General features: G+C 43.1%; 1 protein-coding gene across 1 annotated transcript in view; it reads left to right on the top strand.

Annotated features, from left to right (window-relative positions):
* Positions 1–11730, top strand: part of PRKG1 (protein kinase cGMP-dependent 1) — a 346287-nt gene extending 334557 nt beyond the window's left edge. The window contains 6 exon segments of the mRNA XM_019618026.1: positions 2082–2245; positions 3095–3201; positions 3204–3216; positions 3314–3376; positions 4353–4419; positions 7721–11730. Of these exon segments, the coding sequence (XP_019473571.1) occupies positions 2082–2245; positions 3095–3201; positions 3204–3216; positions 3314–3376; positions 4353–4419; positions 7721–7819 (513 nt within the window). The 3' untranslated portion in view covers positions 7820–11730.
* Positions 11731–12427: the final 697 nt, after the last annotated feature.

Here is a 12427-nt window from a genome sequence, read left to right as displayed (position 1 = left end):
AAAAAAAAGACATGATCCCTGACTTTTTTCTAGTGTTACACAACTAGTATTGTGGGTAAAGAACATAGAATTAGCCATAAGGGATCAGAAGAAGAGTCCACCCAGCCCACAGTCCAGTTCCTTATGGTAGCCACCAGTAGATTCTGAATTACAGTCAGGGCCAGCATGTCGTCACTCATCACTGGGATGTTTTCCCAACCTCCTGCAGACTGAAGCTGCTACTAAGCTGGAAAATACTACTTCTGGCTCTGTAGCCAGAAGTCAGCTTGAAATTCAGGGCAGCAATCCTGAAGTGGAAATGCTTAGAAAAGCAGAAGCAGAAGAAAAGAGAAGCAGAAGAAATCCATCCAGCGATTTTCAAGCTACCGAAAAGCTGAAAAATGTGGGCTTGTATTTGTGAGCTTTATAGGTGTCAAGTGAAAAATATTTTGCAAGCTGTCGTTTCTGGGTGAGTTACTTTGTGTAAATAAACAAAAAAGTCATTCTTAATGCAGATTTTAACCATAGCCTTGTTGTGGCACAAAATGGTCTATAATCAGACTTCTTACTTGAGAAAGGGAGTTGTAATTTGGTTTGTCTTTATTTTTAATAACATTATAACTTCTGCAAGCTACAGAGAGGGGAGAGGAAAAAAACGGACTTTCACAGAGAGAGTGGTGAGGCACTGTTCACAGGTTGCCCAAGGAGGTTGTGGATGCCCCACCCATGGAGGCATTCAAGGCCAGGCTGGATGTGGCTCTGGGCAGCCTGGTCTGCTGGTTGGCGATCCTGCACACAGCAGGGGGTTGAAAAAAAATGATCACTGTGGTCCTTTTCAACCGAGGCCATTCTGTGATTCTTTCATTCCCTTAGTAAGATGTGCTGCATCACAGGTTTTTGGGAACCCCCCTTTCTAGCTAGGGAAGATCAGGGCCCGTGGGAAGCAATCAGCGGAGGATGCAGCCCTAAAAGATCTGCGTCCCAGAGGAGCTGATGCCCTTCCTGAGGGTCTCAGTGGGGCAACATCTCTGCCTCTTAGGCTAGAGACTCTTCCCTGCCTTTGGAAACTTGGGACTTGTGCTCCCGGGGAGCAGTAAGTCAGACCATCACCATCTCTGGGCCTTTATGGCCCAGTAGCAGCCAGCATGTGTCACTGTGACCCTCAGCTTTATGAGTGACAGCAGAGTTTGTCCTCTGCAGCATTCCAACGAGGGTTCTCGTGAGGTGGGCTAGGTACCAGACTGTCCTTTTCTCCACCCCAGAAGGATCTAGCCCAGGAACTGCTAGTCCCATCACCATCCCTCAGCTCCTTAGACATTTTGATCTCCTTGGTTGCATCCATGATAAGCAGGGAAGTCTCTCAGATCCTGCAGCATGACTGATCCTGCTTCTTGTGGGATTGTCACTGTTTAGGATGGCAGTTTAGGATGCAGGTGCAGGAAGATGTAGGAGCATTTCAGCCGTCAAGGGACAGCAGAGTGTGCTACAGACCACAGCTCTGGGCAAGCACAGTACCACGGCAGGAGAGAGCAGAGCTATGAATACACTAAGCCTATTAACCCGAGTTCAGCTCAGGCCCCAAAGGGTGGCTTTGGTTCCCTATGTAATCTCATTTTACTTGACTGTCTGTAGCATGCTATGCTGTGCTACAGGTTGTAAGCTGAGCCCACCAGTGCAGTGCAGTGTTTTCAGATGAGTTGATTTTACTACACCACTCTTTGATGAGAAGAGAAACCTGAACTTTTCACTGGATATTTCAGAAAGTATTTTGCCCAAACAGTTCTTTGCACAGGGACTTTCAAAAAAAAAAAAAAGGCAACCCAAGCCTATGTGAAGTTACATCTCCAAGAAGCGTTCAAGTGTTCAGCGTTGTCATTTGTTCTTCTTCCCTGACGAGGATCTTCTCTTGGCATAATGAAGGGTAAATCAGCAAAAAGGTCACTGCAGTCGTCTGGTTCTTGAACAGCCCACAGTGTTTTGGTTGCAATAATATTCCCACAAGGAAATCTTCTTTCTGCTTTGCTTCACTTCAAGAGAAACCGAGCACATGGCTGAAATTCCTCCTCTTGCTCAGCTCTGATGCTATTCTCCTCCATTTGCAGGTTGATTTTGGCTTCGCAAAGAAAATAGGATTTGGAAAGAAAACATGGACTTTTTGTGGAACTCCAGAGTACGTAGCCCCCGAGATCATCCTGAACAAAGGTCACGATATTTCAGCAGACTACTGGTCACTGGGAATCCTAATGTATGAACTCCTGACTGGCAGGTATGGGCATCAGAGCTGGCGTAGCTGCTGAAAAAGGATCCAAATATTTCTGCCATTGTCACCCTGATTAGATGACAGGAAAGATTCAGAGCAGGCGCGTGCTGGAATGGCACAGTGAAACTTCAGTGCTGTGCTGCTGAACCTTATGATGAATTTTTCTTTTAAGCCAGTCTCCATGCAGATCTCTCAGAAGGCAACACATGAGCAGGCTTTTTAGGAAATGTGTGTGAAATGATACTGTATTCTACCCTAATTTTTGTTACTGAGATCCTATAAACTGAAAATGAGTTGAACATGATGGGGAAAAGGTTTATAATTCAACTATGGAAAGAAAGAGCATGTATATGGTAGCAGCCCAAAGCAAGCAAACTCTAGCATCCACTTTTAGGGGCACTTTATCTACTCACTGCTCTTCTTCACTGAACTTGTCCCTTTTCTGTTAAACCATTAGAAACCTAATTAATCCACAATGAAAGCATGTCACAACATGAAATAGAAAATAAGGCAGCAAGCACATCTTGGCTCCTTGTTCCTTAGGCTGCTGGGACACGGGCTGTCTTGGAAACGAGACATTTGGCATATATTGCTCAAGGAAATATGACTTTACTCTTTGGTACTTCCTTCCAGCCAGCATCACTTAAATCCAGGCTATAGCAAAGCCTCTTGGATGTGGAATTGTCATAGTCCATTGCTAGTTGACGTCTAACTTTCCTCAATTCACAATCCCACAGTAGGATACTGTGTTTTGCTTGGTGTTTGTTTTTTGTTTGTTTGTTTCCTTCTTTAATCAAGCTTCAGTGCTGTTCTAAAGAGAAATTTGTAAACTTTTTTTTTTTTTTCCCTCTGAAGTCCCCCTTTCTCAGGCCCAGACCCTATGAAGACCTATAACATAATATTAAGGGGAATTGACATGATTGAATTTCCAAAGAAGATTGCCAAAAATGCTGCTAATTTAATTAAAAACTATGCAGGTAAATGCATGAAATATAATAACTTTTCTCTTACTTGTAAAAAAATGAGTCGTCGGAAGGATTAAGAAAGTAACCTAACTTGTTATTTGTTTTATAGGGACAATCCATCAGAAAGATTAGGGAACTTGAAAAATGGAGTGAAAGATATCCAAAAGCACAAGTAAGTGAGTTCCCAGCCATCCAACATTTTAACCCCTAGAAGCACACATTTCAAACACTTCCATTTTCAGCAAAACCCACATTTCTTAAGGTCCTTTGATCTTCCCCTCCTATTGTGCTTTAAAGTCTAACTGAATTTGTGTTGGATGCTTTTTTCCCCTGTGTTTTGGTATAGATTCCAGCCTTGCCTATGACCAAAACACATTGCACATTGACCATTACACTTGAATTACTTGAATGCAGAAACATGTTTGGAAACAATCCAACTCTGCCACTGCCTGCTTGGGTTTCTTTGGTTTGCTGAATAATTTCCCAAAGTTTCCCTCCTCCCACAACAAACTTAATTTCCACCCATAACATTAATTCATCAAAGCTTTTGGTCTGACAGGAGAGAGTTCTTAAGTTATGTTTTATAAGCTCCGTTTTGCCAGAGAAGTTTGTTGCAGAGTTTTCACACTGTTTGAGAGGAAAATACAAGTTAGGGACCACCACAGAGGTGGGTTATCTCAACCTCATGCGCTCTGCGCTCATCCTTCTCTGCTCCCATCTCCAAAGCAACAGAAGTGCATTGGATGGACATTTTGGGGTAGACTCAACTCACAACTGAGCTCAGAGCTCACCATTCAACCCAAACTGTATTAGCCCATTAGACATTAGTGTCTGACTGTATGGGAGGGATTGACCATATAGGAAGGAAAGATCAGCTGCCAGGACACCTGCAGTGAGCAACAGTTTTCTTCTGAACACTGATAATTTGTACTTGCTGTGGTGTCCCCACTGGGTTGTGACACAATCCATTTTCAGCCAAGAAAATGTATGCAAACACGATTGCAAAAATGATGAAAGCTAATTAGGCAATTTGAAGAACATGGCTGCAGGAGTTAAAAGCTACTGTTGAAGCAATTTAAATTTCACCATCTGATATTTTAACCACGTGTCTAACTTCCCAACCTGCTTTATTCTTCTCTCCCTTCCAGATGGTTTGAAGGCTTTAACTGGGAAGGGTTACGAAAAGGGACACTGACACCTCCTATAATACCAAGTGTAAGTTTTACTGCTTTTTTCTAGTTCCCAGCCAATATGTCTCTGTAACATTAATTTTGTGAGCTTTGGACACTAGTATACTATAGTGAAGTGGTTTATTTCATCTGAGTGTGCTTGACAGAGAACAAAATAAAGCAAAACCCGATTTAAGAAGTCAATTCAAATACACTTCCACTTATACTTTGTCTCCTGGCAGTTTCTTCCAGCAGACAGCTTTTTAGAGGCATGACTGTGATGAAATCCTCCTGGCTGCCTGGGCAGAATCATTCACTACTACATGGTTTTCTCTTTTTCACCTGCTGCACATGTTTCTTCATCTACTTGGCACATTCCGGCAGGGAGCTGCTACTTTCACCCCTTTTCTCAGATGTGTCCTCTTTTTTTTTTCTCCTTTACTCTTTTTTTTTTTTCTTTCTTTTTTTTTTGATGGGCAAGTGGGATTTGTAAGCCATCTCCCTTTCTTTTGCATTAACCTTTCCTACTTCTTTTCTTTTGTGCTTGTTACCCTTTTTTCCTGCGTCCGTGTCCTACATGAAAAGCCCTGTTACTGACTGGTTTATGTTTAACTGGGAGCAGACTCAGAGGTACAGCTCTACTCGTTTTCCTTTGCAGCAGAGCTCTTCCTTTGATGTCTTTGTGAGCTCTTTACCCACAAAGCCCACTGCAAAGGGAAACCAAACAGGATTAGCTGATAGAAATTACCTTGGCCCCTTCTGTTTGGCAGCCTCTCCTCCTTGTTTCAACTTAATCCCTTTCTCTCCATGCCTCTCCCAATGGATCAACGAGAGAATGACATTAGCAATCATGTTTAATTGCACCCCTTTGCTCAGTCTGCCCGTGGTCCTGTAGCAGCAGCAAGAATGGCTCCAGAGCCATCTGCCATCCCAAAGTTCTCCTAATGTCTAGGAAAGAGTTTTGTGTCCCCCATTTTTCCTATGGGCTACCAAAGTCACTGGCAGTCAGCAGAAGAAATGCCTAAAGCAGAATCCTCAAGCAGCTTGTAGATGTTCTATAAATCAAAACTGCATTTTTTTTTTCTGTTAAGCTGATTTGTAATGACTGTTAATTTTCCAATAACTTGTTTGCCACATTTCAAGTCAGACAATGAAGTCAGGTTTATTTCTTTATATCTAATTTCAGTTCCTGATTTACCCATGCATTGTGCAGGATGCTAGCGTAGATGAAAATGCCCAGAGAAGTTTTTATAATTGTTTTAGCGGATTTCAGCTTAGCAAGAGCACTTACAATGCTGCTTTTACCAGGTGCATGTATCAACCCTGCATGTCTACCCCTCCGACTGAACAACCAGCAGTGGTGACTTCAGAGGTACCTGGTGTCCAAGAGCATAAATGGCTCCATGTCACAGCTCCACTACGAGAAGTGGTCTCTGCCCCTTTGGCACTGCCTAGAGGAAGGCCACGTTCTCTGGTGTTTTTTGCAGGAAGTTACACTTTCTTGGCTTTTTCAGCTAGAAACAACACGATATCAGGAAAGGATTGTGTCAGCGCCAACACGCTTTGTTAGGATTATTTCTTGGCATCCTCTCCAAAATGTACTTCCATTACTAAGTGAACCTCACTGACGTTTTTCCAGCCCTGAAGCTGTCAGTCCCACTCAGCCTGGTTTTCCACAGCCAGCTCAGCTGCTTTGGCACAAGTCCCAACTCTCAGTAAGGGCTGTGTCTGCAAAGCCACCCAAAACATGAATCTCTGGGAGAAGAAATCAGTTTTTCCTTCCATCAGTGCACCTTCCCTCCTTAGCTGGAAAGGAATCAGGACAGCTAAACACGGAGAGCAGCTTTTCTTGTTGTTATTATTATTATTTTTTTCAGAAATAGGCCTCTCACAGCTCTTTAGCTCTTAGTACTACCAGTGAAGCAATCAAAAGCTACTCCTCAGCCCTCGCTCCACGGGGTTTTAGGATCGAACTCAGTTTACAGCCTGCTGCTGGGATGTTGCTTCAAGGAGCAGTTGACCCTTGATACCACAGGTTCAATCTATCATGACTCTTCCAAAGATGTGCTGTCTTCTATCACAGCTCTTATTTTTGAGAAAGAGGCACAGATCTCTGTGCCATAATTCTTCACAAGATGTTGGTAAGAGACCAGACAGGTGCTACCAACACTTGTGCTTTATCCTCTTGGATGGAGATGCTTCTCCCAGAGATAGATGTGCTGAGAGAAACAGAGACACACGGGTCAGCACAAGGGACCATGGAGAAAAGCAGAACTCAGAACTCACTAAGGATGAGAACCATATGGATAAGGGCTCTCCAACTCAGTGGTGCTGTTACCAAAAAAGTAAACAGACTTGGATAACTAAAAAAAAAGAAAATATCCACAGTTGTAAAATATGTAAAAATATAGTTGTATTGTTTTTTGTTTGTTTGTTTTCACAATGAGTTGAATATGCACGGAACTCAATTTTTCCCCAAGACATTTTCAGCATCTGGTAAATGCAGCTGAGTAGTGAATTATCCAGTATCAGATACATCTCATGGACTGTAGGTTGGCTAAAAAATAAGGTGTTTCCTGCACAGCACTGCTTTATCGAGTGCAGTCCTCTTCAGCCTTCACTGTCTGCTCAAGGTGCTGCTTCAGTATGACGTTGATTATTTTGGCCTTGGGAGCTGCTGGTCTATTTTTTTTTTTTCCAACTGTTTGGAATATATAATGGTCTCATTGTAAGAAAGTTTAAGTTATCACCGTGAACAAAAACAACAACAACAACAACAGCAAAAAAGACCAACAACCAGACACAGTCTAGTTACAGTAGATTTTAAATAACATTATTTTTTAAAAAAGAAAAGAAATGTACATGGCCTTCATAAACTATTTAGAGGTTGAAACTCAGTCTTGATAATTGGAAATTCAGAAATGCTCTAGGAATATCAGTATCTCAAATAGGTTACATGGATTGAAGAATACTCAAAGGCACCAGAGGCCCAGCTCACATCCTCAAATTCAGGATCCTGGAGGCATAAATTGGGAATTCTGGGCTCAGGGGAAGAAGGGTATGCCTGGCATTCCAAGTCTTTTCTGCCAACCTTATCCCAATTGGTAGAAAAGTTCTTGAAGCCTCTCGAGGCCCTAGGTCATTCACATCAATAGGAACTTCACTGGCCTGCTGCAGCTAGGATTTTCTGGTCCATAGCTGTATTTCTGGGACCAGAGCAAATAGAGTAAAAAAAACCCACTGAATACTTTTGAATGATTGCTGTTGTGAGATGAAGAGATCTGTAGAGGTTCCCAAAGACAGCTCTGATGACGGTCCCCATCTCTTTCACTCTGTCCCTTCCACAGGTTGCATCTCCAACAGACACAAGCAATTTCGACAGCTTCCCTGAGGACAATGATGAACCACCTCCTGATGACAACTCAGGATGGGACATAGATTTTTAATGTATTTCTCTTACCTGCTTCTGCCTTGCTGAAGACAGCTTTCTGGGACATGGCTGCCAGCGAAACCGAAAGAACCGGGGAGGATTCGTGCTCGGGGTCACCATGATGCCTTGATTGATGCTGCTACAGTAACTACAGTGGCATTAGGACTTATTGCTTAGATGACAATAGTGCTCTTCATGTTTTATGTTCAGACTTAATCTAGCAGTTGACATGGTGGTCCTGACGCAAAGCCTTTCACCAGTAGAGAAATATGTTTTTTATCACTGCAACGATCTTGCTACGCTCTAATTACAAATGTTGAAAGATTCATAGTGTAAGACACAATTAATTCTAGCTGCAAGGTACTGGCTTTATCAGTAGGATCAGTAGTAATTTATTAAGTGCTGTAGCTAAATACAGTACAGGATTTGGGCTTCTCCCACACTCAACTCAGTAGGTCTTCCACTGTTGGCCAGTCCAGGAACAAAGGAGGACCACAACAGTACTGGTCAAAGAGTTCATGTCAAAGCAGTGGTACAGTTTGTCCTTTTTCTTTCCAAGCAGTATTTCACGACAAGACTGAATGTTACTCTTTGTCTTTCTTTCTGAGATTATTTTTTTTTAACCTGGTGAAACAAAAGCACAACTGCTCTAGATCCTGTTAAGGCAGATATGGGTCGCTTCTCTCATACAGCCGAGAACGTAACATAACATGACATTTGCGTTTTTTTCCTTTCCTTTGGTAGAAATACGTAAATGCATGAAAAAAAAAAATCATCAAATTCTCAGTTTCACGTATAAAATAGTGCTTAAATAATGGTCCTATAGTAAAGCGACAGCAGCCAACCGATCTTATCAGTGAGCTATTAGGCATAAAACTAAGCTTAACTTGTAACTTTCCAGAACCCAAAGGAGAAATGTAAGGTCCATAATGCATTTTATAGGTGCTATGTACATCCCTCATCTGTGAATATACCGATTCAGTCAGCCAACCTTTCAAAAATATGTAGCAAGAGGCATCGTTCTCCATCATTCTCTTAGAACAGATGAGTTTACATCTCCATGTCTGCATCTCTTCCGTGTTAATTACAAAGCCAATGAAGACAACAGAATATGTGATGGAGGGCCAGTTTGCTTGCTCTGTTTTTAAGTTGCCCTTAAAAATGTGATCCTAATGCCTCATTGAACTAAATCAGGAGGAGTTTCGCAGGAAAGTCAGTTGAATGACATGGAAACCTGATACTTTGTGTGTTTGTGTGAGATTTACTGGCCTGCCTTATCTCCAGCACACCATGTCGCCAGCAGCCGTGTTTAAGACCTGGGGATAGCCAAAGCTGAGTTGACTTGTACAAAAAAAGAGAGGTGGAAAGGATGGTGGTGTGTGTACGTCTTCCCCTGGCTTCCACTACTTTTCCTTTGCTTTGGTGAAGCCTCTTCTCATTTACACAGGCGTAACAAGGGAATCCTATTCTATATGCCTACTTGTGTAACACCTGGGACATGAAGCGTATCCCTTTGTACCAATAAAAAACATCAGATTTCAGTCTCTCTAACAGACCTCTCAAATAGCAAACACTGCCCCATTTGATCTCAAGAGCTGTTATATACACTAGCAGTCAGAAGATCAACTTTTGCCAACCAATGTTCAGAATTTCTTTTTTCTCCAATGCTGAATCTTTTCCATGTTCCTACTGAAAGCGACCCACTTAATAGAGCATGTTAAAAAGATGTTTCCTCCGCTTCTTTTAGAGCACCCGCAGTGTCTGCTGCTTGCAAGCAGCCTACAGAGCTCACTTGTCATGGGCTCCTTCAGACCCAGTCCGTTGGCTGAATTTTCTCCATAGTTGTGCAGAAGGGAAGGGCAATGACATCCGCTCTTGGACACCAGGTTATTCCTGTGCTCGCTCATCTCGCGCAGCAGCACGTTAAGATTTGTTTGCCTTGAAAACTGTAGGGTAGAGACAGTCACTGCATCCACCAGGTATCTCTTGTATAGCTCTTGCTTTTCCACAGAAAGGTTGAAAACACTGAAAGCAAACGCTGAACACTAGGGCTAAAATACTCACCCATTATCCAAGCAGACAGGCAGATGGGCAGTGGCCGCAATACGGCTGAGTTGTTAATCCACCTCCTTCCAGATTTTCACTCAATGCTGTGGGCGCCGCGGAGGAGAAAAGTTGGAGCATCTGTTGGCTTTCTGCAGAACAGACAGGGTAGGCTGCCTCAGTGTGTAACTGAGCAGCAGAGGTTCAGTTGCCTTTGAGCAAAGGGTGGCCAGGAGCGCCGCGGCTCTCGGTGCAACTCAAATCCTTACGGGAAGAAAGGTTTCAAGGGGCTGATGCATTGTTTTCTTCCTTCCTGCCCGTTTTCCTTGTGCCACACACGAGACCTGCATCGTGTGGCATGCACTGTACTGAATATAGATTTATTTTGGTATCAGACACCTCACTCAACTTCTTCCATCACCTCTACTCGGCACCCTTTAAACGACAAACTTAGCGTATGTATATTATAGACGCCTTCATTTATAAGTAATATATTTGAGTTGCATAATATATATATATATATATATTCACAACTGATTGCCTCTGTGTTCCCACTTACTGTCCTTTCTTCTTTGTCTCCTTTTTTGATATTTGGGACGGCGGTGTATTTACGTAAGGGGATATCAGCTCCCGTATTTAAAGCAAGTGTATTACGGTCGGTGTCATAAGAGACAGATGATCTGTAGCTTCTTACAGTGCTGCATTATTCATAGCAAACTCTTATTTAACAACAGGACCACAAGCAAATATTTCTGTAAATAGATATTTTCGTGTTGATATTTTGTGGTACTCATATAACTTTTTATTTAGAGTTCCATGGCATTACTTCTTCATTTTCTTATTTGTAATGTAATGTTTTTAGATCCAAGTAGACTTGAATTAATGTCATAATTGTCAGTATTATTAAACTTTATGTCGACTGTACTGTTACTCATCGTCCCATAGGTTTAGAACACGATAGCTATCTGGCATTGTTGCAAGTGCCTTAAATCCATGGCATCCTATAACAAAATACAAATTTGGTGTTATGCTGCATGACAAAGACAAACACACCTCAAAATGTTGTCCTTTCTTAGCTTGCTGCGTTTTACAGTTCTTTCTGCTGACAATTTATAAGCCTTTATTATATAATATTGATGAATTACAGAAATGATGAAGTCGTTCTCTTATTTCTGTTAAATGTACCAGAGCTGTGTATCTGTTAATGAGATACAGAGTCATTTCTGTGAAATGTATAAATGTATGTGCGGGTCAAATTAATATATGACATCCTATCAGTCTGTACACAGGTATTCCTGTTCCGCTATGCCGTGCAGCTCCAGCCCATCGTGCAGTCCAGCTCCCATCATCTTTTATAAACCCACAGTCAATATCCCGCCCAGAAAAAAAAGATGAGCACCTGAATGCGACTTGCCACCGAGTCTCTGTCATGAAACCAAATGCCCCCACAAAAGCAAGTGCCCCCCTGGGGGACGCAGCACCACGGAGCTGCCCAGAGCCTCCTCACTTCTCCCACCAGCCCAGCGGGTGCTGTGCTGAGACACGGGCAGCTCCAGGCATTAGCAGCCAAAGGGAAATGTCATTCGGAGTTGTCTCGTCCTGAGTCCAATCCATACTGTTCTGACACTGGTCCTTTATTTTTGTGTTCTTATTTCTCTGATTTTCGTATTACGATGGATTCTACATAAAAGAGTTTTTTGTTTGTCAGAAAAAAAAGTCTGTCATTCAACGGTCATCGACCACTTGCACTCTTTTGATGTAGATTTGAGAACTTTTTTCATGAACTTAACCGCTTTTGTTTTGCTCTGTATTTTCCCTGCAGCTGTAATTGCTGAGTGCCTGTTGTATACTTTATAGAGTTGAAATAAAAATAATTACTTTTGAGCAGCGCGTTGACATCTGTCTTCAGCAGGAGTCAGCTTGGGGCTGGTTCTGCTGTTCGGTTGGGTTATTTTACCCTTCTTTGTGGTGATCTACAGTAGGAGATAGTTAACCAAAGTGTTGTGTGACACTGCAGAGAGCTGTGGTTGCTGTGATCAAAAGGCAGTGGCCATGGGCACCCCAATGGCAGGTGGGGGTCCTGCATCGCACGTCATGGGCATCTCCAGCCCACATTACTCCATGATCACTCTGTGCAATAAGCATCTTTACTGCACGTTTGCTCTTCAGGAGTGAACAATACACCCAGTGTTTTATGTGCTGCCATTAGAATCAGGAGCAGGGCATGCAGGGCACAGAGACCCGATGCCAGTTGTGATCAACACCTACCCCAGAGTGGCTCACAAGTGAGGCTGTCCCTGTCCCTGCTGTCACGTGGGAAGTGCTGGGAGAGGAGAAGGCAAAAAGCTGACACTTTGCAAGGATACAGGGCTGGTCTCCTCCTTCTGAGCGGAATGCACTGGGGTCACACGGCGTAAGTGTGGCAATGGGGTGCAATGGCTGCTAGCAGCTGCAGCAGACACCAGGTTTTGGCCCAGTGGGACATGATGGTGATGGGCCTGATCCCCCCGGGGCTTGCTCAGGCGGCACCACCACGAGCCCAGCACCGCTGGGGCTGCATTTTCTCCCAGAACAGTCCATT

Source organism: Meleagris gallopavo, chromosome 8, assembly GCF_000146605.3.
Source record: "Meleagris gallopavo isolate NT-WF06-2002-E0010 breed Aviagen turkey brand Nicholas breeding stock chromosome 8, Turkey_5.1, whole genome shotgun sequence".
In the NCBI taxonomy this organism is placed as follows: domain Eukaryota; kingdom Metazoa; phylum Chordata; class Aves; order Galliformes; family Phasianidae; genus Meleagris; species Meleagris gallopavo.
This window is presented reverse-complemented; position numbering and strand designations above follow the sequence as displayed.